This window comes from Thermomyces lanuginosus (genome assembly GCF_041956635.1).
Source record: "Thermomyces lanuginosus strain ATCC 200065 unplaced genomic scaffold VTN49scaffold_42, whole genome shotgun sequence".
In the NCBI taxonomy this organism is placed as follows: domain Eukaryota; kingdom Fungi; phylum Ascomycota; class Eurotiomycetes; order Eurotiales; family Trichocomaceae; genus Thermomyces; species Thermomyces lanuginosus.
The window spans coordinates 1,194,253-1,222,043 of NW_027192376.1; the positions used below are offsets into that span (position 1 = coordinate 1,194,253).

Below are 27,791 nucleotides of genomic sequence, written 5' to 3' on the forward strand. Positions count from 1 at the left end.
AAGCCCGCCAACTGCTCGGGGGATCACGTGATAGTACATTTGAAGCCAGCCAATTCCGCTTTCCTGCGGCCTTCGGACCCTTCACTCACTTCGTTCGTTTCAGGGCACGTGATCTAACTTGGGAAACATTGGCCTCCGCTCATGTTGGATTGGAGACGTAAGCGACTGGGTTCAACAGAGAATTTCCCGCGGCCCGAGCAATAATTTTCATCTTGGATCAGCCAAGCATCGCTGATCAAGATCAATCGCACGAGTAATGATATCAACCATGCCACCTCCGTCCCAATGAACAACCGCGCAGACCCTCGGACGCGGGAGCCACTGTTAAACGCAAGCGATATGTTTCGCCCTGACGCAGGAAACCCAGTCACGTCGGCATCTTATTCTTACTCGCGCCAACAGACAGTGTCGCCGACGACAACAACGGCGCCCTCATCGTCCGTAGCGGTCTCTGACCTGCCCCAATCACAGATCGACGCCATCATCAGAACGAAGCGCAAGGCCCGAGAACCTAAGGCCTGCTATCCATGCCATGCGCGAAAAGTCAAATGCGATCGTAATCTGCCCTGCGATGGCTGCGTCAAGCGCGACCATGCAGACTTGTGCACCTACGAGCGTCCCTCGAAGCGGCGGCAATCATCAACCCAGCCTCTTGGTGGACAATTGGGGGCTGAATCTCCCCGAGAGCAGCTGGGTGCCACTGTCACAACACCCGATGTCAAGCCTAGAAGACTAGAAGTTGCAGATGGCGACCAATTATTTCCGAGCGAGGAAAGAAGCATCACAATTCCGCGCCAAAGCTGGGAAAATGTTTGCAGTAAATTAAAAGAGATGGAGGAAACAATAACCGCGCTACGCTCCAGCTTAGAGCAAGCAGAAAATAGCGGTAATCCGCTCGGTCAAACTGCTAGTCGAATGAGCTCCGATGAGAGTCAACGGGCAGACCAAGAGGGAATTCATACGTCAAAGACATATGGCGAAGGGACAGTTCATTTGGGCTCCCGGTCCGTTCTGGCATATATTCTAAACAAATCCGGCTCATTGCAAGCGCAAGCATTGCTTGAGGGCGGCATACTGCCAAAACTCGGCCTTGACAATGAAACAGCAACGTACCCATTCGTCGACCTTTGGTCTTCAGATACATCCACATTCGACGTGAATGCCGTGTGTAGCGCTTTGCCAAGTGATGAGCAAATCAGAGAGTATGTCGTCTTGCCTCCTGGGCCTATCGCAATGACTAATCGACAATCTGCAGGTATTTCACATTTTACAGAGACGTTGCTGGCACCCTGTATCCCGTGTTAGTAGATGTTCAGGAGTTTGAAGAAAAAATGGAGACGTTCCTGAGGAACAGAAAAGCGGCTGGAGGTGTCCTGCAAACAAGTGAAGAAGGGCTGACCGCGCAACCCTTTGGGATGAGTCTGGCCTTCGTCGGTTTGCTCTTTGCCGTGCTCGCTTCGGGTTGTCAGTCGTCGAACCTTCCAGGAAAGGAGAGAGAGTTGACTTCTCAGGTCTATAGTACGTACGCTCTTGAGCTAGGATTTTCTGCATTTCATGCTAATCTAGAACCGAGTCTGCTGTTCCTACCAATGTTTGCGGATGACCAATTTCGTGTCGCAACCAACCCTCGAAGCCATGAAGACCCTTTTGATCATTGGAAATGTCTTATCTTACAACATGAATCCTGGTGTTTCCTATGTCCTTCTCGGTACGTGGACTCCCATCTGTACCAGCAACAGGCTGGGCTGACTCAATAAAGGAATGACTATCCGGATGGGCCTGGCCCTTGGTCTCCATGTTGAGTCGAACCGATTCTCCCCGGTCGAACGGTATACTCGAAGACATATATGGTGAGCGTCTTCTTGCTTGTTCTGACTGCTCTCCGATCACCACTGACTCGGTCTATCAAAGGTGGTCAATGGCCTGGCAAGATAGTCACTTCTCGCTGTCGTACGACCGACCGTCGACAGTCGCAGTGAGCCAGCCAGATGTGTGTTACCGGCCGGAATCCCTGCCGAGGCAGCGCGATTACTTTGAGACCATGTGCCGTATTATTTCGTTAACGTTAGAAGTGGTCCGCGGGCGGATGCTTAGTCCTCACTTTCACATGAGTCTCAAGACCATGCAAGCATATAAAGAGCGTGTGCACGAGATTCTCAGAGATGCTGCGCCTCATCTGCGAGACCGGTCTGCGTGCACCAGCCCCACGGAACATTTGCAACGAATTGCTCTCAGAGTGCATTCGTCGTACATCATGTCGGAACTCTGCCGACCTTCTCTCAAAACCACGGCGGACAAGAATGATCCTCTATTGCCTATGATCCGGCAAGATTGTGTGGATAGCCTGATCAACACAGTTGAGTCGTACATTGAGCTGCACTCTTTCAGCACCCATGGATCACGGGCATGGATTACCATGCAACGTGCTATCAGCTGCGCATTCCTCCTTGCGGTCATTGATGAGGCCAAAAATGAGCCCAAGGTCCCTAAGCTCCTCCATGCTCTGGAGGTGATTCTTAGCGAGCGGGCCAACGACGAAGGCGAAATCGATCCCACTGATGTCACAACAGGTAACCCTTTGCTAGCGCCCCCTTCCTTTCCGATGAGCATATGGCACTCACGTAAATTCACAGCGACTCAACAGGCCACCGCTCCTGGACTGACAAACGCTCCATTGTCAGTGTCCGATTCATTATCCGGACCACAGGTAGCATCTATACCCGCAAACGTCGCCATCGACACACGCACACAATGGGCAAAGCCGCTAGTCAAGTCCCTACGGGCACTGCAGAAGCTCAACGCCGCCTTTGCCACATACACCTCCCAAACTGCCGGTGGTGGTAGCAGTGTCTCTAGCAGCGGTTCCACCACGACGGATCCTTCATACCAAACCACCTACAGCGCCACGACGTACGGCGTCCCCGCCACCTCGTACGTCCGCAGTGCGTCGTCCGGCGCTCCTTCTGTGCCGTCGACCACCGTCGCTGCACCGAGCATCAGCGGAACTCTCCCGCCGCCAACGCCGGAAAGCTCGGGGAGCAGCAGTGACTGGTCGTTTCCCACGAGTGTGCTGGATCGGGCAGCAGAGTATATCCATCCGCCTTTGTGGGGGTGAATCCGACCTTTCCTTTCCCTTCCGGCAAGTCTTCTTGTGGGACATCTTTCTTCTCTTCTTTTTTCTTCTTCATACATGTTGGTGCGGTATATATGGAGGCGTCTGGTACGGAGAATGGGTAAATATCCGAATGTCATTCTTTCTCAGATTTTCTGGTTATATTCACTGCGGTTGGAGAGTCTTTATGTGTTTAGTTCTTATCTACCATGCACACGGATAGTGAGGGTTGTTCATATATGGGGGATTATCATATCATACCACATATCCAGGAGATGTCATGGAGAGGGCGTGGGATCGAAACTTGGCTTTCACATTCACTTAGGTAGGGGTATTCTAGGGTCAAATTATCATCAAATGTGACAATAGGTAGTCATTAATGCACACGAAAAGTTGATGACTACAGTATATATTCAATACATTTCGGAACTCTATGCCATACAATGCGTTTGGTAGAATTTTTATACCTCAACGCCAGACTCCGTCCTCCCCATGAGTTGCTCAGTAATGGATCACGCATGGAGCAAAAATAAACATAAACGCCGTCCCCTTTCCCACCATGCCAATGAATAAATGCAAATTAAGAACATATTTTCTAAAAGTATGCATCACGTATCATATCTCCTAGGCTGTATTCGTCTCGTTGGACTCCGTCGTGATGACGCTCCTCCTCCTCCTGCTGCACGTGTCCGAACCCCCGTCGTCGGAACTGGCTCTTCTTCTTCCTCTTCTTCCTCTACATCCATCATCTCCTGGGTGGCAGCCAGGTCGAGCGACCCTCTAGATCGGGGACGAGATCGGGTGGTCACCCCCGGCGCGGTTGCGGCAACGGCAGGTGATTGCTGTTTCCTGCGACGAGGGCGGACGCGTTCGAGAGCACGAGTTAGTAGACCGTCTGCTTCTTGGTCGAGCTCCATTTCGATGGACTCTTCGGCAGAGGTAGGGGGAGGAGGGTTATCGGGGTCGGGATCGTCGTTGGTGAAGGAGGATGGATGGATGGAGTCATCGAACGAAGAAGGAGGCTCGAGAGGTGATGAGTAGTCCTCGGGGTTGTTGTTTCGAACCCTGGATTTCCCCTTGTCCTTGTGCCGTGTGCTACTTGCCGAGCGGGACGGCTCGCTCGATGACGACAATGAGGGCTGACGTTTACCTTCGAGTGCCCAGAGTTCCAGAGCTCGAGAGAGTAGCGTGCCTGCCACTCCGGCACCGCCAGATGCGTCCCCGCCGCTGACTCCGAGGACTCTCACGGCTTCGTGTAGCACCGTGACGGCCTCCATGATACGGCCCATTTCGAGGTAGATGAGCCCGCGGGATGTATGCAGAGAGCCGATCAGGCCGCGGTCCTCGTACCCGGAGACACCGCTCGAGACAGCGGACACACCGCCGAGTGAGTTACTGTACCCGCTGGCGCTGCCTCCGGAGCTGATACGAACGCACTCGTCGAATTCCGCCAGGGCCTCTTCGAAACGGTTCATGCGACGCAGTGCGTGCCCGAGGTTGGCGCGAGTGGCAACCCATGCTGCCGGGTCGCACTGCAGAGACGCAGCTAGAGCCAATGCTTGGCGGAACAGATCCGCTGCGGCTTCGAGATTGTTTTGATGGTATAGCACCACGCCCAACTCGTTGAGCACCAGCGGGTCGCCACCGAGAGGAGGCAACCCACCGTCGCGTGTGCTCGGTATGGCGGCGAGGGACCCGGAGGGAGAACCGGAAGACATGGCATAGGCGGCACACAGATACTCATGCGCGAGAGACATGTTGTTTAACGCCAAATGTTGCATTCCCAAGAAGAGTTGCGGGAGATGGCTTCCCTGGAATAATCGTGCAGCGGTGCTATAAGCCGCAATAGCTTGGTCATGTTCGCCCTCTGCAGCAAAAGTGTGCGCAAAGCCGATCCAGGCAGGCGCAGAATGCGGATCGAGCAAGGACGCTTTAGAAAAGAAGCGCCGCGCTTCGGCGATCTTGGCAACAGAGAGATAGTAGGTGCCAATGGCTAGATAGGTATACGATTCATCCGGTGCATTGTCGGCGAGAGTATGTGCCAACAAAAACAGCGCATTTGTCGAGCCAGTCTCGTAGAGGCAAGCCAGATGGAGCGGATAAACCGACGGGGAATGGCCCAGGTTCTGTACCTGATTACTGCTGTTGGACGAGCCCGTTAGAGCGGCGCCGGAGTCTGGACTAGACAGGATCGCCGATGTCAGCTCCAAAGCCTCATGGAACCGGCATTGCGTGTAGAGCGCTTCGGCGCGCGAGAGCAAAATATCCGGATTATTCGCTAGGTTGTAGTGTGTGGAGAGGGTCTCGGTCGCATCGGACAATGTCGAAGGCGACGCATATTTCGACAACCGCGTAGTATAGAGCATCTTGACAAAGTGCGCAGCCTCCTGCGAGAGCGACGGGTCGGACGGTACGGTAATAGAGTCAAAGTCGAGGGACTCCAAAAACTCCAGTTCCTCCGCGGGGGACATCAGCGAGTTCTTCATGAGCTGATCGAACGCCTCAAAGCACTGCACATCGATTCGGACAGCATCCTTATAGCAGTCACGCGCGCGATCAAAGGCATTCTGCTTAGCATAGCAGAGACCCCTCAAGTAGCACATGGCAGCCTCAAAGCGAATATTGTTCGCCTCCTCACGCTCACGCTCCTCAGCTCGTTCGCGATCTCGCTCCGCAGCCGCCCGGTCAGCGGCCGCCCGCGACGACGCCGTCTTGCCATTCCGCAGCGTGACATGGCTATGCCCACCATTCAGATGCTGAATCTTCCTTCGGCCATGTGCCCCACCATTGTTGATCAGATGCGTCGGGTTCTGCTCGCCTAGGATCTGCAGCGCAGCATCGAACTTGTTTTGCTTAATATAGCAATGCGCGGCCAGGTACTTGCACGAGATGCTGCGGGAGATCAGGTCTTTACGTGAGAGCAGCGACAAGGCCCGGGTGTAGTTGTTATTGTTAAAGTGGACCTGCGCGAGCCAGAACGCGTCGGCATCGCTGTCTACCAAAGTTCCATAGTCAGCACAATTCGAAACTATCTGGGCAAGAGAGAAACACTTACTGGTCAATGCCAGTACCTTGTCGCCAATGTAGATGGCCGCGTCGTGCTGGCCACGGTTTAGCGCGTCCTGTCGCCACGTGCGGAGAAATTTCTCCATTGCGACCACGCGAACATCAGGTGCTGGAGGTTGTACCTATCAATCCCGTGCGTTTCTGACGCGGTGTACGCCAAAGCTATTCTCGGTGCCGCACTGTTTTGTTGTTCGACTGCCTCCACTGAGATCCGTCGTTGCCTGAGGAATCAAGATTACAAATATTACATAAGCAGGTCCAGATGAACACCTCAGGCACCAATATCGATGCCATTTTCACGAGAGAGCTCAAGAGAGCAGTCACTACGAGGGATATGGTCAATGACACCCCTGATAACATTGCTTGGCTATCATACATGCCGAATAGAAATACGCACAAAATACACAAGTCGCAACAACCAAGAAAAAAAGAACACAATGAACAATACATCAAACCCCATGTCATCCTTCCCAAGCGCCGTAGCTCATATCATCAAGTCATTAAGAAGCTTTTGTATGCAACCTCTAACGCCTTCCCTCAATAGAGCCGCAACGTAACAATTAAACAGCAAGGCAAGAATAGCTTCCAAAGCATACCTTTGGATGCCATGGCAGCTCACAGATATGGCATCCACAACGCGTCGGCCGACGCCAAGTTCAGCGGATTGGTCGCCCTGGAAATCAGGTCGATCGTGGTCTGGTTGGCAGGGAGATTGCCCTCGGGCGGGCTTGCCAAGCTGACAGCACGGTTGACGATGATATCGCTGTTGTTCTGGACAAGTTCTCGCAGCTGGTTTTCTGGTAGCACTCCACGATGCTGCGCGGTGGCCCAGTACATCATCTCGTCGCGCACAAAGAGGCTCAGCTGCTGCTCCAGTTCGTGCCGAGGCTCGGTTAGACACCGTGCAATGGCCATCAAAGCGCACCCAAACACTCCTTCCATGGCAATTGGACCCATCAGGGTCTGGATGTTGGGGCTCAGTCGGAACGGAACCTGCTCGGGGTTGTAGAAGAAGGCCCGATTCGGATTGATTGTCGGAATCAGCTCGGTGCCCCAAATGTCGCCCGTGGCTCGCGAGATCGAGATCTTGTTCGGGTACCGGTTGCCCATGTGCATCACATAGGTCATGAAGCACATCGCCGCGTATTGGTATGAGAACTGGCGACGGAAGAGCCAGAACTCGGAAAAGTCGGGGTAGGTGCGTGTGAAGTACTCCAGTACGATGTTGTTCGGCACCCACTTGTCCTGAATAGCTGCGAGGATCTCGACCCGCGATATCTGCTGCTGCTCGATAGTCCGCTGTCGCGAGTCAGTTTCAGGAGCATTGGGAGCACGGTTATTATCGCCGCTTACGGTTTGCCTCATCTCCGCCAGACCACGCATCTTCTCCAGTGTAAACAGTACCGGCTCGTCCTTGTTGAAGCCGACCCGTCGGCAGTAGTCCTCATAGATAGCTTGTATCGTGATGTACGACGGGTCATCCCGGACGAGTCGAATGTGCGGAGCGAGAGGCACCATCAGGGGTAGATGGAAGTAGAGGTTGCGCCGCCTGCTCTCCTTCCTCTTGGCGAGGACCCCGTTGAAGATGCGGAACAGTTGCAGGATGCGTTCCTCACGTCGGCAGTGGCGAGCAGCCGGATGCTGCACCGCAAATGGATGGATACTGCCATCATGGCCACGGATCTTCAGACGGCGATGGCAGACCCCAATGCCGCGGACGAGATCCACATCTGGCAAGAACCGATCGATCCGCACAAAGTCTTGGTTCTTGTCCTTGTGCAGCAGATACTGGCCAGGCACCTCGACCTCATCGAACTTCAAGAAGCGGAACTCGCTCAGATGAGGGGAGTACACCTCCAGGAATTGCGAGTACGGCCGACGATCCAATTTCTCCTCGAACTTGTCACGCCACTTACGAAGCTTGTGAATGTACTCGTACATCGTCGGCTTCTTGACGACAAAGTCAGCCTCGAACGATTTGCGGATATGGGCCGGAAGGATGGTCTCCGCGAATCGGGTGATATTTGCTTCGGTCGCCTGGGGCAGCTTGAAGTCCTGAGCGTATGAGCCAGGCATGCGGCCGACGTACGCGAGACCGTCATTCAGCAGGGCTACAATCAGACGGTAGGCATCCTCATCCGGCGGGCACTTGAAGTTCTTATGGATCTGATCCACCATGGTCTCCATTGACAAAGCCAGCAACGGGAATGCAGTCTTGAGTCCGGACATGATCTCTTCAGAGTACTCCCAAGGCTTCTTCGGAGGCTCTCTTCCGCCATCAGCGGCCGGCTGACCATGGGCTGGCGCCTGACCTTGCGCGGGTTGTTGTCCCTGGCCGATTTGTCCTTGGGCGGTGGGTTGTTGCGGCTGGTTCTGCGGCAAATTCTGCACAGGCGCCTGACCCGTTGGCTGGGCCATTGGCTGGCTAGTAGGCTGCTGCCCAGCTTGCTGCTGCTGTGCCATCTGCTGGCCTCCCTGTTGCCCAGCTGCATGCCCAGGCTGTTGAACCGTGGGCTGTTGCGGTCCTGATTGTCCGGCAATCTGCCCATTCGGCTGCCCAGCTTGCTGGCTTGTTTGCTGCTCGCTTGGCTGGCCGTTGGGCTGGTTGTTGACCTGGCCGTTTGCTTGTCCATTGGGCTGGTTGTTGGATTGACCGCCCGCCTGTGCGTTGGCATCCTGGGCAGGCGCGCTCGTCGGACCGGCTTGCTGACCCTGTGGTGTCGGTGCACCTCCAGCGGGCGATGCTCCTTGTTGTCCGTCGCCCTGTGCTTCAGCCCTCGACGCCGCTTGCTGTCTTGCACGGTTGAGTCTCTCTTGTTTGGCTTCATGCGATCTCTTGATGCTGATCATGTCCTCCCTATTCGTACGCAGGAGGAAGAAAAGAGCCTGTGGATAGAGCTTCGCAATCTTGACGAGCACTGCCTTGCACAAGCGTGCCTCCCGATGCGAGAGACTTGTGAGCAGCTGGGGAATAAACGTAATCCAGTACCACACTGGAGTCTCGCCTTTGAAGTTCTCGAATGCGCTAGCGATGCTCCCTTCCTCGTTGTCAAGGCTGAGCAGCCAGAGAATGCGACTAAGGAGATTGCGGGATTTGGCACTCTTGTAGAGGCCAGCAGCCTCGAGATAGCAGCTGACAGCATTACTGGCCAGCTCGTAGTTGGTAGGATCGGCCTTGAAGCGTTGATCGTTGTACTGACCCCATTCGGCCCATGCCTTGGCGAGCCTGAGATCGTAGTAGAGAGCCACCCCAAAGGCTTCGTTGGCCTCGTTGACTTGGTTCAGCTTCGCCAGGAACATTCCCTTCAGGGTATAGAACTCGGCTTTCTGCTGGGCGCCAAAGTAATTCAGGTTGGTGTTGTTGATCACGTCCAGGCCACTGGTAAGTTCCTTGGGGTTCTGATAGTGACACTTGGCCTGCTCTCGAAGCTTCAGGAAGGCCTCCTGGATCTCGATGTTCGGCAGAGTGTAGATACGGCTGAGCTGGGTGATGCAAACCTCCGGCATCTGGTGCTTCCGAGCCACGTGCGCGAAGCGATTGATGATCCACGCGGTCTCGTGGTATCCGCGGTACGCATACGAGCTGCTCGCGACGTTGCCCGTCTGGGGCGGCAGAAGGCTCAGATACGTTGTATTGATCAGCTGGAAGATGTGCTGACGCCATGTTACCAGGTCCTGCCACGCGTTGATATCGTCCCAGACATTCGGCAGCCGGTCCCGCCAGGTACCGAGCAACAGTTTGAGTTCAGCTGACTTAGCCTCAAGGTTTCTCTCGTTCGTCTGCGCCAGACTATTGCAGATAATACTTGCATCGTGGAGCTCCACCAAGTGCTGGAAATGCTGCAGGATCGGAATGTGCGCGTTGGTGATCTTCTTGGGGAGCTGGTGCCATTTGCGGATCGACAGCTGAATCGATTCATCGCAGATGTTGTTGAACTCCTGAATGCCTTCCTTCTTCAGGTGGTAGTTCAGCAACGCCATGAATGCCTGGAAGAACGTCCGCCGTGGCGTCGGCGCGTCCGAGACCGACTTGATCAACGACTCGAGCTGTTCGCGGTTGGCTTCGTTCTGCCAATTCTCAATGTTTCTCCATGCCGCTTCCAGGAGAAGATCGTTGAGGTTCTCATGCTTGGCAAAGTCACTCAGGATCTCCCACTGCTGAAGCTTCTGCGCGCAGATCAACCAGTGATCCTCCCAGAGGAAATACTCGCCCTGGGAATAAGGCATGGCGCCCGACCGGGCTTTGATCTGTGCATTTTCGTAGAGCTGCTGGGCTTTGTCCCACATGCCGTGTTGTTCGTAGGAGAGGGCGGCGTTCGTCTCGACAAACTTGCACCGTCGGCGCCACGTACCGTAGAAAAAGTCGTCCTCTTGTAGGCCTGCATACAACTCGACAAGAGCATCGAGGTTGCTCTCACGGACGATGGGGGTGTCGATGATGGGTTGGATCGCCGACTCCTCCAGATACGCTGCGGACACGTACCAGATATTGTACGTCCGAGCCAGGAACTTGAGCACATGCGGCGGAATCTTGAACCGCGGTCGGGCCCGGACCGCACCCTCCACTAAAGCTTGGACGACGTTTGGCCGCTTATCGAGTTGGCGTTGGTGATACTCTCGGGACAGCAGCGTCAGCATGCCCTTTTCGAGGTCCATGCGCTCATCTTTCGTGAGCGTGGACCACATAATCGGGAACAACGCAGTCCACAGCCGGTACGACGTTTTCGGGTCGGTGTGCTGCAGTTGGCAAAGCGGTTCCATGAGATCTCGGGCTTTGACGTCGCCCACTTCGGCCATGAATCGCTTGCGCTCAGCGACGAAGGCTTCCAAACGATTGTCAACCATTACATCTTCCTTCCTGGAGTCCTTGCCCGCCGCGCTAAACAGGAAGGACACAGGATACAGGGTGAAGTCCTCTGGATGGAGTCTCGCGGTCGCCGACATATCAATGGAGCCCATGACCAACTGCGATGCCTGCGCCAACCAGAACGAGTCGGCAAGGGTGAGCCAGTTCTGAGAGGTGAGGACGTAGCTGAGACGAGAGCTAGCCGTCCGCGTCAAGCTCCGATCAAAGATGGTCATGAATCGGTTGCGCATCTCGACATCCTGGGCCCGAGTGCCTATCAGGAATGCATGCTCCAGCCTGACCGTGAGTTCGGTGCGAGTGATCCTTGCGTCCTCGTAGATGCGAATGACGAGGTCGAGGAATTTCTTGAGCATAGTCGGATCAGGTCTGGACTCGAACAGCAGCATCTTATGCAGGACAGCCGTCTTCTCTTTGAGTGTGGGCCAGGATTCAGTCGAGTGGAAGATCCATGTTTCGACCATGCCCAGAATCTTGCTGCAAAGCCGGATGTTATGCGACCGTTCGACCAGCTGTGCGAGGATGCTCAGGAAAGGCCGCCTCTGTTCTCCCAAGTTGGACATGCGCGCCGAGATCAAATCAATGGCTTTGATGATCAGATCGATGCCGAGCTCGAATTCCTGGTTATCTGGCACGCCATTCTCTCCCGGCTTGACGTTCGGCGGATACTGCGGTATCTGGGAAGGGACCTGGCAAGTCGCATACGCCGTTACGTGCTCCTTGGCCAGTTTCTGGGAGAGCGCTTTCAAGACCTGAGGGATGTGGGCATCCATCTCGGCAGGCTTGTTCTTCGACAGTGTCCACAGGGTGTTGATGCTCGAGACGTAGTTATTGGCTGAGAGGCCTTCCGCCGCGATGGTATTCAGGTACGCAACAAATTCCGACGGTGTGTTGTCCACATCCATGGCGTCCTCTTCTTCTTGCTTCTCCTCAGGCAGTGCATCGAGGATACGCTTGATCGGTGGTGGCAACTTTGGAGAAACATCAACGTCATCCTCCACGCCGTGAAGGCAGTCTTGGATCTCGGGATGATCCAGCCGCAAGGCTTTCTCCAAGAGTTTCTGTATCGCCGGCAGCCTATTCACGATCCAGTCGTTCGGCTTGGCCGCGATGAGCACACGGATGACCTGAAGCGTGTTGACCATCGTGGTAATGTGTTTCTCATCCGGCCTGTCCGCCTTCTCGCTCACCAGATGAGGCTCGGTCGCCTTCTGGTACAAGTCGATATCAACGTCATTCCAGAACCCGGGCTGAAGCAAGTTCCGAAGCAACTGAACGGCCCTCTTGACAATATCGCCAGTCATGACGGGCTGCTGGGGTTTCGAAGACTGCAATTCACGCAATTTGAAGGCGGGCACAGGGTACCTCTCGAATAACGTCGTAATGAACGTGACAAGGTACTTTGTCAAGGCAGCACGAAGGTCGATCGGTATCTGATACTCGTCCCGTGCCGGGGTTGCGGCCGAGCTTGGCGTGGATTGCTGAGCTTCGTCAAACTTCCGCTTTCTTGTATTTGGAGACTCGATGCCGTTTACTGTAGTAGCGCTGGAGTTTGTCCCGCGGACCCGTTTCTCCTCCCAGTGCCAGATCAATCCGATCAAGTTGAGAGCCAGCTTCCTGCTCTCGTTCGAAGCAGTCTGAGGCGGGGCGATCTTCAACAACGATGGAATGATGAGAGGAACGAAATGCTCTCTCGACTCGTAGAAGAGGTCAGGCTGCCGCACAAGGAACTGGAAGATGCTCATGACCTGCTGCAAGTTCGCCGTCTCTTCGGCAAGAATTCGTCGGGGCCACTTGGCCCAGAGCGGATACCGAGTATCGGTAACTTGCTGATTGTTGCCACTGCCGGCAGTAATCCGTGCGGGAAGCACCGGCGCCAGGATGTCCAAAGCCTGGGTGACAAGTGCCTTGCCTTCATTTTGGTGTGCCCGAAGCAGCGCAACATACACCTGAACGACGATCTTGAACGGAGTTTCGTAATGGGCGATGAAGTAGCTGATGAGGACGTAAGCGCCGTACTTATTGATCAAGTCTTCGAGCCGGATGTAGTTCCAGGCAAACTTGATGATATCTTTCCGGGATTCTTGAACAGTCTGATGGTGGTACTTGATCAAGAGGGCAGACAACTGCAAAAGCTCCATGCGGGAATGGTCGACGCCGGGCTGGTTGGATTCATCGGCAATGTCGCCAACCTGGGGTCTCCACAGCCGACTCTGAATAGCTTCGGTCATGCTCTTGTCCATCAACCTCGGCGTGTTCGGCGGGCTGTTCCATGTATTCTTCACATCCATCGCAAAAATGGGGTTGACCAGGTTGTGGAATGCAAACGTCTTGAGCTTCTGAGACGAAGAGCGTTGACCGTACAAATCGAGACAGCGCATGACCACCGACCGCCTGTAATCAACCGACTCATTGGTGATGATGTGCTTGTAGATGAACTTGGGGAACGCAAGCGTCCGCTTGAGTTCATCAGCCGAGAGTGCGCCCATGACGTCGAACAGGAAATCCAGATCCTGCGGTGACTCCGACAGGTAGATGGTAAAGACATCCATCAACTGCTCTTCCGCCTGCTCGACTCTCAGACGCTCGCTTGCGGGGAGCTTGTCGGCGCGGAGCTTGATCTGCAGATCCCTGCCTGCATTGAGGAGCTTCGATCGTAGATCGGCGTGCGACACGAGCCATTTCCGAGTCTGCTCGTGCGTGCAGATCGAATGCACGACTTGGATGGCGTTGATGGCAGCGGTGTTCCTCCCATCGGTTGGCTCCTGACCAAAGGCCGCCGTCTTGAACCCGTCTGTATCCGCAACAACGGCTGACCGCAACAGCCCGCTGTCAGGATCAGCCAATACCTGAGCAAAAAATCGCCCGTATTTCTCGTCGCTGAAGCGCTGCTGGAAGAAGGCCCAGCTCTCCTTCGGGAACCGGTTCAGGTACTTGACGAGCGGCTTTCGGAAGGGGCTGCTCGATGTACGTCGCAACTTTTCTTCCAAGTCAAGGATTTTGCTGACAAGGTGCTCCATGAAAGTGGTTGCTCCAGGAGGAAGAAGGTGGAATATGTTGAAGATGGCAGCAACAACCCTCATGGCCGGATGCTGCTCGACGAGACTGAACGAGACCTTTTGCAAGGTGGCATCGTCGGCGATGATCTTCATGTGGTCCAGCAAGCGAGCACCAATCTCCACTTTGAAGTAGTTGGTCAGGAGAGTTAGTAGTCGGGCCAGGCCGTCGAGTCCGGCAACGGTCAGGCGCTTGGGATCCTGCAAGTTCATCAAGATCGGCCGCAGACCATTCTGCAGGAGATCCTTGGGCAGTTTGTTCGTCTGCGTGAGCACGTCGCGCAGGCCAGCGTTGGCGGCGTCGATGACGTCCGGCGATCGGGAATACAGAGACTTGAAGAACACCGCGATGACCCGGGTGCGACTAGTGTTCTGGGGCGTGTTCCCGAACTCTTGGAATCCCATGGCCATTGAGAGGAGGCGAAGGCAAGCAACCCGCAGGTTAACGATCATCTCGGCATTTTTGAATTCATTGGGTTTCGTCGCAAGGGACTCGTCGTCTGCATCGGCAAGCGCCAGCGACTCTAACAGCAGTCGGTTCAGAGCATCGTTAAACGAGACGATATCCTTATGGAGGCTCAAGCAGAATGTAATGGCCTCGATGAACCCAATTTGGGTCGGGAACGGAAGAGCGCGCAGCGGTTTGTTAAAGATCGACTGCAGCAGCCGATCCTTGACAGGCATCATCAGCTCGTGCACCTCACAGCCGACGACCTCGGCAAGGATCGAGAAGGCCTTCTTCGAAGTGTTGCGGACGTGCTTGTTCATGTGGGAGAGCTCATAGATGAAGAATCCGCAGAGGTTGTAGAGGCGGCTCTTTTCGTTCTTGAGGTCTTCCTTAGACACACCCTTGTTGCAGCGGCGGAGGATGTGTTCCAACGTCTCCTGTGCTCGGATGCGCGTGCTGGCGGGAAGATCCGACGGCGTGTCCTTGATAACGTACATGAGCGCACGCACAAACTCGGTCTGCCTTTCGTACAGCCAGTTGTCGCCAAGGTCAAGATCCTTCGCGAGGAGCTGAATGCCGAGGCTGCCGCCAGCCTTTGTAAACCATTCCTCACTATGGCAACTGTGGCAAAACACCCGACCCAAGTGCTGGAAGAAGGGCAACTTGGCGGCCTTGTCAGGACTGCCGAAGATGATTGCTGACGCGTCCTTAATAACTTCCAATGCAGCTTTCGCCGCGTCACGCAGTTTGGGAGAGTCGGAGGACAGGCACTCCACGATGACATCGGCGAGCAAGCGAGAATCCAGGAAGATGGGGCCTTCGCCAGCAGAGACATCGAACGGCCGACGGGCATGGCGAGACTGCCCAAATGCCCGGCCAATCTCCAGGACGGCAATGTGTCGGCAGACATCGGCAACGAACGATTTGGCTGTCGACTCAAGGTCTGCAATCGTGGTGGCATAGAAGCACCCTTTCAGGAGCTTCTTAACAGTCTCTTCCTGAGCCAACTTCTTCGGGATCGAGCTTGAACGCTCGGATTTCTCGAAGATGTCAATGGGCCCTTGAATCTTTCCCTCAATCAGATCATCCGCCTGAAGACGGAGTAACGAAGCCAGATCCTCTGGGAAATTATCGTAACCGATGTAGAGCTTCAGCTGCGAACTTAGGAAACGGTACGCCTGCTGCTTGTAGTAACCATCTGAAGCCTTAGCGGCCGGCGTCCTCGGGTTCTCCAGCAGTTTCGCATATGCAAGATCAACGCCGACATCGAGCGGGAAGGGCCGCTTCTCGTTGGGGCCAATAAGTCTGATGTCGAAGCTCGGCGAGTCATCGACATACTGCTGGAAGGTCAGCTCGGGAGGATGGTTCAAGAACCTGCGGTTTCGCCCGCCGAGTTTGCCGAGGATTCGCATTGTCGTGTGCGAGTGGAAGTGGCTGTATGGATGTGGTCGGAGGTGGTCCCAGAGGGCGGCCATAAGCTCATCCATGATCGGCGCCATGATAGGATCCAGGTAGTCGGCAGTCAAGTTGTCGACACAGAGCTCCAGCGTGCGCAAGCCTTGTCCAACCAGGTCCGAGTCCGCTCGAAGCGCAACGACGATTGGGCGCATCAGGTAACTTAGATGAGGCAAAAGATGGCTCAGGCGGGCAGGCACGGTAAGGGTCAACTCGACGTAGAGATCACGCTCTTGCGGTTTCCGTGCGCTCATCAGCAGATTGTTGAACGTCTCCAGGAGCATCTCCAGCAACGGCAGCAGCTCCTTGTACAACAGTTCGAACCGACCTCCGCCGATGCTACGGAAGAGCGACCGCAATAACAGGAAATAGTTCATGGGCTCCTCGGCCGTGACCGACAGCTCGATGCACTTGGTTACGATCTTGGTCACATGCGGATGGAGGACCTGCTCGTTTTGATTAGAAAAGAGGGTAACGGCCATGAATGACAGCTTGAACATCCGCAACAAAATCTTGGCCTTTGTCATGTCCGAAGTTCCCACTTCATGGATGCGGTCCATGAGGTATTGGAGGACCATGCCAGAAAACGCTGGGGACGTGGCCTCGCTCGCCAAGAAGAATTGCGGAAGGTGAAGAAGGGCACCGTGCTCGAGCATGAGCTCGTGAAGGTAAGAGATCTCACTGTGAAACACTTCATGGAAGGTCGCCGTGTCAATGCAATGGAAGACGGTTCCGAAGCTCTCCAGGAGCTCCTTTTCCTCCCTTGACATGGGCGCAGAATACTGGCTGGCGAGGAAGTCGAAGGGCGACGAATATTGGACCTCAGGCTGAGGCTTATCGACACCAAAGTAGCGGAAGACACGGGCACCCTCATGGAAGAGTTTCTTGATCACCTTGACCTCCTCTGCATTGTAGCCGTAGGACACCTCGGACCAATTTACGGGCGTGTTTGTCGCATCAATCTGGATGTGCGACGGATTGCAGTTCTTCAATTGGTGGAAGATATTCTTCAAGCCGTGGATGAGGTTCTTGAAGAGAAACAGATTCTCTTGCAGAGGGTCCCCACCACGCTCCCGAGGATTAGAGGTCTTGATAGGGCCAGCTGAGAAGATGTCAATCTCGTCCCAATCCGGAGGGTTCTCCTTGTCGGCAAGATAATTTTCTGACACCGATTCGCCGCGCTTCTTGTAGGCTTGCGAGGCCTTGACGACATTATCAAATTGATGATTCATGGACGCGAACTTGTCACCAATGGCATCCAGGATCATGATGAGGAAGTAGCGGGCGTCCTGCTTGTCCTCGAGCTTCGAGATCTTTTCCGCCATGTTCAGCAGGAGCTTCGCACTCATGGTCTGGAAACTGGTGCCGGGGAAGTCATCATGCAGGTTCTTCGTGTAGACTTCCACTGCTCGCCGAATCTGATCTCGGTTCAAGTGGTCCCGGACATGGTGGATGAGATCTGCCAACATACTGTAGGCAAGGGGCCGCATGGTCTCGTACACGGTGAGTCCGTCGCCGATCAGAATCCGCTCATCGAGGAGCTCATCAATTTTCTCCATGAAAATCTTGCGGTAGTTAAAGTTGATGATATGGCGAATGGCGACGAGCAGCTCTTTCCGAGCGCTGGACTTCTCCCGTGGGCAATCCTTCAACAGGCGGACGACAACATTTGGCAGCATGGGGAGAAAGTCCTGCAGCTGTTGAGCATAGACGCGGAGGAGGTAGGCCAGGAAGCTCATGGTCTTGACTTGAGCGGTAATGAACTCCCCAAAGGCTGCCCGGTTCTTGATCTCCTTGGACACGCCCGTGAAAACTGTTCCCTGGGCCGCGGCCTCGGCATGGGCACGCTCCTGCGGTTTAGCCTGCAAGAGCAGGATATTCTTGATCAGAGGCACGAATGACTTGACATGTGTCGCGACGGCGTTGCGGTGAGCCTGGATGATGGACACAACGATGATAGGGCACTCAGCCAAGACCTTGAATGATTGCATGCCCTTTTGCAAATAGTGGCTGGCCTGCTGGTCGGGACCCAACTCGGAGACGGATGTGCCTGGGGATGTCGGCCGGGGCGACTGGAAATTCTGAGCAGTGGCGCCGGGTGTCGATGGCAAGCCCGAAGTCATCCCTGAGCTTTGGGTGTCGAAGGTGTCCCGGACGACCTGCTCCATACCCTGAAACATCTCCTGGATGAGCTCGAGGAATGGCTGTACCCTCGGTGCGGTGGCCTTTGGTTGGTTGCGGGCGAGATCCATGATGGTCTTCATGCACAATATTGCGTTCTCCTCATTTTCGACGCGGACCAGCTGCATCAACGTATCGACCATATCCACGGCATACGGCTCGACGTCGGGCGAGGCTGTCGGTAGGCGATGGAGGGTCTCGAGGAGGCAGTTTCGGAGTTTCTGCGGGAGCACGTCGGGTCAGACCCTACCTGGCATCTGAGAATCTCATTCAACCGCGTGTCCTTACCTGTTCATAAGATATACTGAGAAACACCGGGTCTCCCTTGAGAATGGTCTTGAACACCGGCCATAGCTTTGCCAGGAAGAGAGGGTAATTCGACCCGGAGCAGAGCGAGTCGGCGCTATCGCGAAGCTCGACGGCGACATTGGCTTTCTTGCTAATGTCTGTAGGTAAAACGACAACGTATTAGCCGCAGATTCCTAGCGCAAGCTCCAAGCAGAAGCCAACATACCGAACTTCTCGTCCGTCAGCCGTTCGACGTAGATATCGATAGGGTCCATGATTGCGACAAATATCTGCGATGACCCTTTGAAAACCGTAAACGATAATCGATAAAAAGCTGCTCAACGCTGCCAGGCCGTCCGGCCGGCACTTTCTAGGAGGACGTAGACCTCAGAAATCAACGGAGAGACATATGCGATTCAGGTCGAAAACGCGCTTCTATCTTCAAGCAGCACTAAAGACCGTCGAAGAGGCGGGAAGAAGGAGTGTCGGCAGCGGAGAAAACGACGGTCAAGGAAGGGATCGCATTAATTATTCACTCGTTTCGGAAGTAGAGCAAGTGCTCGGACGGCCCACTGGTTCGAAAAAATCAGGCCGTGCGCAGCAATTGCTACGGGGTCAAGCGAGCGACGAGCAGCGCATGCGCAGAGCGGGAAGAATGAAATAAACTTGGAGAAGACGCGGGCGTCGCGGAGACCCTGAAAAACGGCGCTAGTCCAAATCAGGCATTTTTGCGGAACATTATTTTTCCGAGCCTAGACATGCGCTAGTGGGTGAGTTTCCACGCGGCTGTCCAATTGTTGTTAGTCTTTATTTAAGCTCTGATCATTCACTGGTTCAGGCGGAACGGGCCCGCAGAATAAGCTTGACATTTTAGGCTTTTGTCCAATCACAATAGTTTTTGTCTGGTAATTATTCCGAAGTGGGTCTAGCCAAGCTCAGTCGGTCTGGCCAGTTACTTTCATCAGGCCTCAACAGTCGACTCGAACCAGGCTAAAGTCCAAAGAGCAGAACTACTGAACTTCGTACGGGAGGACCAACATGTCCAGAACAAGATGCAAGTATATATTGAGGCATCACGTAGAACCAGCGTCGCTCGGGTCAAACGAGTGCTCTAGTAACGGACAACGTCCAAAAAGCAAGAAACCAAAAGGGCAAAAAGCCATCACTAAACAGAGAACAAACCCGCGACACTGGAAAATGGATGTAATCCACGAACATCGACATTAACGCCAGTCATATCCATTTTGCCATAAACCGAGAAAAAAAAGTATGTCTAGGGAGGCCAACTCAAAAGACTCAAAACATGTGCGCTCACCAAACATGACAGCACCAAACACTAAAGTTAGCGCTGCATCGGCGAGCAAACAACTACACAACCATGTACACAAAAAAAGGGAAATTGGCGAAGGAAAGAACAGGACAGAAATCATCCGGGCGGTAATATGCACTCAGGGCGGGCAGGTCCAAGAGGCATGACAGGCGAATGAGGAGGAAAGAGAAGGCTCCAATCGGAAAGTGACCACTTCAACGGCACGGAGTCAAAAAATCGAGAAAGAAAGAAAAGAGAATCAAGCGTCAGCAATCACGGTGGTCACTCGTTGGTATCATTTTACGGATTTGCTCCGTGTCAGCTGCTGCGGACTGGACGACGAACCGATGGAGCCGCGTCGTTCCATCCGAACGCGAACGCTGCTGCCACTGCCGCTCCGGCGTCTCCGATACTCATCAATGGACCCTCGTCGCCGCCTCTGAACAAAGGGACGTCCAGCGTTAGAATCAGGCCAGCTAAAACGACGAAAACAACGGTTACTTAGCACACAATAAAGACACCAAGGTTTAATCGGGGCAAAATGGGACGTGTAGGTACCACATGCTCCGTCAAGCAAGAGTGGCGGGAATTAAACTCACCGGAGTCTCCTGTCTCTTCCCCGAGGCCGATTCATCCAGCTTGAGCGCATTCAGCCGCTTCTGATTGTCCTGAGTCGCGGAATCGACAGCCTCGCCCTGCGGGGCTGACTGGTTCCCAGAAGCCGACTGGCTGCTGGAGGGAGCAGGCAGCAGACCCTTCTTGCGTCGCTCGGCCATTTGTTCGACAATCTCCCACTTCCTCTGCCGCTCCCTCTCACGCTCCTTGGCCTGGTTCTGATGCTCTGTATATTCATGCGAACATTCGTCGAACAGCTGTGGATTGATCTCCATGAATAATTTCATGGCATTATATACCATGCTGTGGATCGTTCTGCATGGGAGGTCAGTACGGAGACATTGTCCGGGAGGCCGGGCGGGGAGCAATACCTGTTCCAATGTCCCTTCGAGTTCTCGTATAGCGAAGGAAACATGATGGGCAAAATCGTTTCCACGTTGTCGCTCACCAAGTTGCAGAAATATTCATTATTCCAAAAATACAGCGCGCGTTCCGCGACCTAGCCGAGTGTCAGAGAGTGTTATGAGAGGGAAGACCAGCAAGGAACAAACCTGGAAATGAGGGCTGGCAACGGACTTGGCCAGCTGATGGAACAGAGGCTCTTGCACCTTTACAAACTCCGCCGGATCCATGACCTCAAAGATATCCTCGACTTCATTGAGGTACATGACTTCCTTGGTACTGTTCACTTTAGGCCAGTAGCGCAGCAACCCAAGGACAACCTGCAACCAATGTCAGAAGCCGGTCCCGACAGTGAGTGTGCTAAAAGACTCACCTCTTCCGTCAGGGCCGAATCTTTCTCTAAGAATTGAACAATACAGTAAGCCAATTGGGGGTGATACATGCTGAGGCACTTGACCTTGTGAAGTGGAAGCAGCACACGAGTCAAGAACAGCTTGTGCTCCTCCTTCAGAGGGAGCGCGAAGCCGTTGATAATGGAACCCAAGATTTCCAGCAGCTCGGCAATGCCATTGAAGCGCTCCGTTTCGTATGTGAATTGGAAGAAGACATTGTTGATCGATCGCCGAATATACGACCGGAGATTCAAGAACTTGCCGTAAATGCGGTGCAGCGTTGTTTTGAGGAAATCGCGCTCCCGAGGGTCCTCCGAATCAAACAGTTCCAAAAGCTAGGAAACTCCATGAGTACTAGGCTCTGACTGGCAGACAGTAACGGCTCTTACCTGGAGCACAAACTGATGATCAATGTACTGCTTGGCAATGTTTGTGTTAAAGTCCTGGCTCTCGATAAAGCGCAAAAAGAACTCGTAGACGACTTGGATATGGGGCCACGCCACTTCCAAGACCGGCTCATCTTCCTCCGGATCAAAGGCCTCGCCCTGTGGATTAACAGGGGGAGGAATGGGACGGAACAAGTTCTTCGCAAACATCTCTACGACGCGTGGATACATGGGCTCCGTGATGACAGACCGATTGTTGGCGACGTAGTCGAGGAGCTCATGAAGAGCCAGTCGCTTGATCTCCTTGGACTTCATGTCTGCCGTAGGGTCATTGAAGTCAAAGATGATGTTGCACTGGTCGATCTTCTGCATGAACAGCTCCTGTCGGCGATGGGGAGGCACCTCGTGGAAACCGGGCAGCTTCTCCAGTTCCCGCTGACGCTGGTCAGAGATGTCAAATCGCGACGAGTGCTGCCGCTTGGGTGTCCTGATTCCCTCCGACATATCTCTCGGCGTCGTATGCAACCGGTCAAACGCGTGCGACTTCTTTGGCGGCGCCAGATCCCCGGGCATGGGTTCGGAGGTACCTGGAGGTGGATGCTGTGTCGAGTTAGCTACGGTCGCTAGACGACTTGATGAAGCTCAGAAACGTACAGGAGCGCTCGGGCTAATCACAACACTGGGCGGAGCCGGCGGCGGCGGCTGCTGCTGCGGCTGCGGCTGCCTCGTCGGCGTGGCCGGGCCACCGACATGGTTTGGCGGAGGATGAGGACCCGCTACTGTGGGCTGAGCAACGGGCGGGTAGTGTTGTCCGGCGGGAGGCTGATGGACCGCGGGCTGGGGAGCGTGCGGCGGCGGCACGGCGCCCGCTGGGGCGGGCTCGGGCTGCGGAGACTTGTTGCTGCGGACATCATTGACCGACGTCGTGGACGAATTCGGGGTGCCGTGGACGGGACTCGCAGATTGATGCGACGAGCCGTGAGAGGCTGCGGAGCTCGACGATTCCTTCGACTCTTTCTTCTTGGAGGATTTGTTCGAGTCTTTGGCTCGGGATAACTGTTCGTGCTGAGGCGGTCAACTCCAACCTGATCTAGCGAACCGGCGATTTCCCATATTGTGGCCGACACTTACCACTCGTTGTCTGAAGCCCTTCATGGTCGCCAGCGAGGGATCGTATTCATGGACCAGGAAATCGGCTGCGGATCAAGGTGAGGTATGTATGGGCGGGGGGAGGACAGGGCGAATGACTGCGGACGTGGCTTCGGGATATTAGCGTTGGTCAACATCAACACGGCACCACGAGCATTTCAACACCGCCAACGGGCCAGGTCGCTGAGAGTTCTCATGGAATTTCTTGTGAAGACTCTGGGTCATCGACACCACACACCGCTGGGTCCAATTTCCAAGGTAAAAACAATGGCCATTCGGACCGTACATACCACGCGATCACGAGCCTACTTTCGCAACGATATTGCTATCACGCAGTCGATCGATCCCAGGGACGACGGAGCCGGTCAGAAACGGGCCTGAATGAAGAAGGAAGAAACCCTGCGTCGCTTCGCGACAGACAGGTTGGAATGGAGCGGGGGACTCCAAGCAACAGGGCTTCAATCGAGAAAGTGAATCAGCACGGAGATTCAACCAGGAAGACCAAGCAAGCGTCGGCAATTTCTTTTCGATGACTCAATTCTGTGTAGTAAGTCCGGCGCGGTCAAGGTTGGCGGGCGGCCTAGTCGAAGCTGGAATCAGGCGTAGGGGGGCGTGTGTCGGCCATCGTACATGGTGAGCTCTGGACAATACGCAGGCTGGCATGGGGTTACCAGCCGTGACGCGTGGAGGATACCGCCAGTAATTTATTCCGCGCGTGATTGGTTCCCTGATGTATGCCCCTATATGTCACGTGAGGGAAGACTTCATCACGTGACATGATTCAACAGGAGGATGGAGAGAAGAGCTGTGGTCGTGCAAGAAGCAGAGCATGGATGATCGGGGCGCAGGATGTACTCTGGGGAGCCATCGGATTGTTATTGTTTGGTAGTACAAGCAGCAATATTGCATGTACCTGCATGCGGGCCAAGTACACATGCATGGGAATCCGGTATTTCATGCAATAACTTGGGCATAACTCGGACATTTTTTTTTAAATGATCACAGCTTCGAGAAAGGAGCAAAATTACTCAGCAGAGAAAGATGGAAGGCGGACGCGCTGCTGGACATGGCGACGGCCGCACGGCACCATGGTATAGGATTCCGCCACGGCGGATCGTGGCAGTTGAACATCCTGGGGTGATCCAAAATATAGATCGAGGGCTGCAAACACTGAAAGGCAGTGATGGCATTGCCAAGGTGAGTGCCATCGGCAAAAACATACGCTACGTCTAGAGAAAAGAGGCTGAAAGGGATAGATTCTGAATCCTCCCAAACCCTCCAGTCGAGCCATGCTGTACCTCCGCCCGGAGGATCCCATGGCTCGACCACTGCAGTCTACCACCACCCAGACAAACAACGTCCTGCTCAAAGTCACCGTGCCGAAATGGACGGGGCGCAGGCGGAAAAGGGGGAGCAATGGCCCTTGGGAGGAAGACCCTGCCTTTCGTGCACGGCGCGAGCAGGATGGCGTGCTGGAAAGGCGTGATGCACGCATGAGGATGCGTAGTCTCCGCGATAATGTTGGGAGATATACCATCGAACCCGTTGGTCGGGTTGAACGCACCCATGTGTTTCGGACTCTGCCTGATTATGTCTTTTCTAGCTCGGCGAGTCCATTTACGCAGAGGTTTCGCGAGACTATTCTGACTTTTGACTGTAAGTCTTATGCTCGGTTATTGGTGTCTACAGCTAACAGGACCTAGTTGAGAAGATGAAACAGTTTGACTTGGACATGAGCAGAGGGAATGTCAAAGATGTAGACATGATCCGGCCTCCATCGCTGTCCAACATTGATGTTCCATTCCATTACATGTATGATCCACCTGTCTTTTTGATAAGCGTTCTCTAACGGGATCAGGTACCGCCAAAATCCTACCGTCCGACTACTGCAGGACACGTCCGGACAAATCACATCCATCAATACACAGCAGGCGGCCAAAGTCCTGACGTATCTAGTCCCATACGATGTGGCTGTTATTCCATCAGAGCCGCGAGAGGCCTGTCCACCTCTCGAGACACAAGAACCCGTGCTACAGGAGACTGTGGCCGTCCTGAAGAAGCTGTTCGAAGAACGACCAGCGTGGACGCGACGAGCGCTCCGCAACATGCTGAAAACAAACGAGCAGCGATACGCACTGCGACACGCAGTTGCCTACGTAGGATATATCTTCCGATCGGGCCCCTGGCGGGATGCCATCGTCCGGCTGGGCTGTGACCCGCGGACGGACCCGGAGTTCCGAAAATACCAGACTTTCATCTTCCGTATCGACCGGCGCGACGCAGAGGTCTCCCGTGATGGGCGTGACGGGAGACGCAACGCAGCACCTCGATCAATCGAGCCTTTGATCAACAATAACAAAGGCGGGACGGACGAGGAGGCGTCCACCAGTCACCTCTTCACCGGCCATCCACCGCTACCCCTCGATGGCAAAATCTGGATGCTCTGCGACATCGTCGATCCGATCATCAAGGGGATCCTGTTTCCGGAAAACCCACCGCCGGGATTTCTCCGCGAGGAATGCGACCCGGTCGTCGACGGCTGGTTTGGGGAAGGTACCCTGGCCAAGGCCAAGACCATCATGCGGAACAAGATCCACGCGATGACACAGAATCAGCCGGTGCCGGACGACTCTGAGTTCGAGTGTATCCTGCCCTTCCCGGACCACGTGCGGCCGGACGACGAGAATCTGGCCGAGTTTTTCCTACCGCCGGAGGTGCAGTCAAGCCGCGCGACACAACTGGCGACCGAGGTGAGGGCGACAGTCAAGGGCAGCATGCGGTGGCGCTCGTTTGTGAAGGTTGGCGGCGATAGCAGCAGTGGCGCTGCTGGTGGTGGTTCCCGTGAGAAGGTTGCAGCAGAGGGAGCCCGTGATAAGGGACAGCCCGCGCCGGAAGACGAAGAGGCGGCATTGGCGCAGCGGGTGATGATGGATGAGGAAGCGGATGAGGGTGAAGAAGAGGCATATGAGCGAGAAGAGCTAGGAGCACAGGCTGCCGCTGCACTGACCGAAGCGGCAGAGACTCAGCTCAAACGGAAACGACCGGTTGGGCATGATAGCGACGGGGATGAAGAAATGGTCGACGTAGAAGATACCGAAGACGAGGATATGGAATAATATTCACCAACGAAACGAAATCAACCGACTTGAAATTGACAACGCATAAGATATCGACAACTATATCCAAGAACAAACAGTTCACAAACAATATACTCCGAACCAGGCAAAAATCAGACACCAGGCTGATAATGCAAGACACGGAACTCCTGCCATAACCTCATAACACGTAATCCTACAGCCGTATCACATCCCCAAACATATAGACCAGAAGGAAACAACGCCAGCGAGTCCAAGAAAAACTTATAACGAACACCAAAGGGTAAAAGATTAGAATCCACCGGATAACAAGAGAATAAAGCAAAAGATGGAAGACGACTTCAACATGGATACCCCGAGAGCCAAGCGAAAGACAAGAATCCTGCAGAACTTTTTTGAACGAACGAGATCTCAACGTGGATGCGAGACGGGTCATTATTACACCGAAGGGTATTTCATCGTTTGCTGCTCATTATCGTTTGCCTGTATTAATTTTTTAGGCCGCTGCAGTCGCCGCCTCAGCGGTGGTGTTGACAGCCGGCTTGGAAGGAGAAGCGTCAGACTCATTATCGTCCTCCAAAATCACAGCGTAGGAGAGAGCATGGAGGCCAGCGGCATAGTAATCGGATGCTTTCAATTCGGCCAGCGGAGCTCGCTGCTCGTAGGCCATCAGGATCTTGCGCATTAAAGCCGTGGTGCTATTATTATTGGCCGTAGTAGCAGTAGCAGCAGTATTATTATTATTATTGGTCGCGTCGGTTGTCGAGGTTGTCTGGGTGGCCGTCTGAGTTGTCGAGCTGCTGGTCGGCATGGTGATGCCCAGCTCGTGCGGCGGGATATTCTCCTTGCCACGGTCATCAACCTTGGCCTTTTTCTCCTCGTCGTCGCTGATATCTAGACAGCCCGTCGAATGGTGCATCGCATTGGTGGCTTCGTCCTCAGCGGTGTCGACGTAGATGTCGAAGAACCAAGAGGACGGGCCGGTGGTGACGGGGCTCAGCTTGATACTGGTCGAGTCCACGGACTCCGACTTGGTCATGGTTGTCCGGGACGTGCGTCGGCCGTCGAGTCCTGGCCTCCTGTTGTTGGTTCGCGAGGACGACGACGCGTGCTTGCCCGGGCGCCGACCGAACGGTCTGAAGGACTTGGCGACGGGCGAGCGACCGACGGGCTTGCCAATGGGCTTAATGGAGGGGAGGACGCTGTGCTGGATCGCCTGGTCAAGGGCCGTCGCGATGGAAGATGACGAGTCTGCATCATCGTCGCGACTGGTTTTCAGCGCCTTAGGCGACTCGTTCAGCGTGCCCTCCTCCTCGTCCAAGACGCTGCGCTTGCGCTTGGCCGAGGTGTGTGTCGGGTCGACATTCTCCTGGTCCAGCTGCGCCGGCGCGTTCTGCTTCCAGGATAAATGCTTTCCTGCGGCTCCTGTGTGTCATTCCGTCAATCGACGCGTCCGTTGCCTAGTAATTGCTACCAACCGAGTCGCCGCGTACCCAATTGTTTGTTCACAAGGTTCTGTCTGGACCTTTGCAGCGCAGCGAGGCGCGCATCATTGAGCACGCCGAATACTCGACGTGGGGCCGTCATGGTGGTGGCAGACATGATGATGACAAGAGAGAGAGGATACAACTTGATGGGGGGAGCGCGGGCAGCAGTCGGTAATATAGTACTAACGATGGTCAAAGATCACCAATCACTCAAAGAACGAATTCACCAGCAGCCCCCATGAGAGGAGAAGAAATTAATTCCCGGCGCGAGCGGCCAATTCACTAAATGTATTGTTCTGCTGCTGCGATGGAGTGAAGGGATTCTCGACTTTCCCCCCGTCACTTCCGACGCAATGCTGCTGCTACTCTGCGCAAGGCCGACACCTTGATTTGAAGGGTTCACGACGGAAACGGAATCTCGCGCAATGACGACGCGAATGGACCAAGCTACCATTACAATCTACCTACAGGAGGGGCCATTCGGGC

The 27,791-nt window shown here is 54.6% G+C and overlaps 8 protein-coding genes across 8 annotated transcripts; 3 read left to right on the forward strand and 5 right to left on the reverse strand.

Annotated features, from left to right (window-relative positions):
- Positions 1-285: 285 nt before the first annotated feature.
- VTN49DRAFT_7193 (uncharacterized protein) lies at positions 286-3,115 on the forward strand (the record flags this gene model as incomplete). Its single annotated transcript, XM_069415435.1, has 6 exons — positions 286-1,202; positions 1,256-1,518; positions 1,574-1,708; positions 1,760-1,850; positions 1,912-2,570; positions 2,634-3,115. 6 exons carry the CDS (start codon positions 286-288, stop codon positions 3,113-3,115), a joined length of 2,547 nt encoding a protein of 848 aa, XP_069265233.1.
- A 605-nt stretch (positions 3,116-3,720) lies between these two features.
- Positions 3,721-6,264, reverse strand: VTN49DRAFT_7194 (uncharacterized protein; the record flags this gene model as incomplete). The annotated part of the gene is made up of 2 exons (XM_069415436.1): positions 3,721-6,107; positions 6,168-6,264. 2 exons carry the CDS (start codon positions 6,262-6,264, stop codon positions 3,721-3,723), a joined length of 2,484 nt encoding a protein of 827 aa, XP_069265234.1.
- Positions 6,265-6,793: 529 nt separating this feature from the next.
- On the reverse strand, positions 6,794-18,745 carry VTN49DRAFT_7195 (uncharacterized protein; the record flags this gene model as incomplete). The annotated part of the gene is made up of 4 exons (XM_069415437.1): positions 6,794-7,477; positions 7,532-18,403; positions 18,471-18,628; positions 18,697-18,745. The coding sequence occupies 4 exons, from the start codon at positions 18,743-18,745 to the stop codon at positions 6,794-6,796; spliced, it is 11,763 nt and encodes a 3,920-aa protein (XP_069265235.1).
- Positions 18,746-19,739: 994 nt separating this feature from the next.
- Positions 19,740-20,222, forward strand: VTN49DRAFT_7196 (uncharacterized protein; the record flags this gene model as incomplete). Its single annotated transcript, XM_069415438.1, has 2 exons — positions 19,740-19,907; positions 19,950-20,222. 2 exons carry the CDS (start codon positions 19,740-19,742, stop codon positions 20,220-20,222), a joined length of 441 nt encoding a protein of 146 aa, XP_069265236.1.
- A 24-nt stretch (positions 20,223-20,246) lies between these two features.
- On the reverse strand, positions 20,247-22,729 carry VTN49DRAFT_7197 (uncharacterized protein; the record flags this gene model as incomplete). The annotated part of the gene is made up of 8 exons (XM_069415439.1): positions 20,247-20,255; positions 20,379-20,709; positions 20,766-20,893; positions 20,946-21,116; positions 21,170-21,523; positions 21,578-22,174; positions 22,229-22,630; positions 22,706-22,729. 8 exons carry the CDS (start codon positions 22,727-22,729, stop codon positions 20,247-20,249), a joined length of 2,016 nt encoding a protein of 671 aa, XP_069265237.1.
- Positions 22,730-23,764: 1,035 nt separating this feature from the next.
- Positions 23,765-25,839, forward strand: VTN49DRAFT_7198 (uncharacterized protein; the record flags this gene model as incomplete). Its single annotated transcript, XM_069415440.1, has 4 exons — positions 23,765-23,920; positions 23,980-24,379; positions 24,427-24,535; positions 24,582-25,839. The coding sequence occupies 4 exons, from the start codon at positions 23,765-23,767 to the stop codon at positions 25,837-25,839; spliced, it is 1,923 nt and encodes a 640-aa protein (XP_069265238.1).
- A 175-nt stretch (positions 25,840-26,014) lies between these two features.
- On the reverse strand, positions 26,015-26,254 carry VTN49DRAFT_7199 (uncharacterized protein; the record flags this gene model as incomplete). The annotated part of the gene is made up of 1 exon (XM_069415441.1): positions 26,015-26,254. One exon carries the CDS (start codon positions 26,252-26,254, stop codon positions 26,015-26,017), a length of 240 nt encoding a protein of 79 aa, XP_069265239.1.
- A 60-nt stretch (positions 26,255-26,314) lies between these two features.
- VTN49DRAFT_7200 (uncharacterized protein) lies at positions 26,315-27,405 on the reverse strand (the record flags this gene model as incomplete). The annotated part of the gene is made up of 2 exons (XM_069415444.1): positions 26,315-27,243; positions 27,312-27,405. 2 exons carry the CDS (start codon positions 27,403-27,405, stop codon positions 26,315-26,317), a joined length of 1,023 nt encoding a protein of 340 aa, XP_069265240.1.
- Positions 27,406-27,791: the final 386 nt, after the last annotated feature.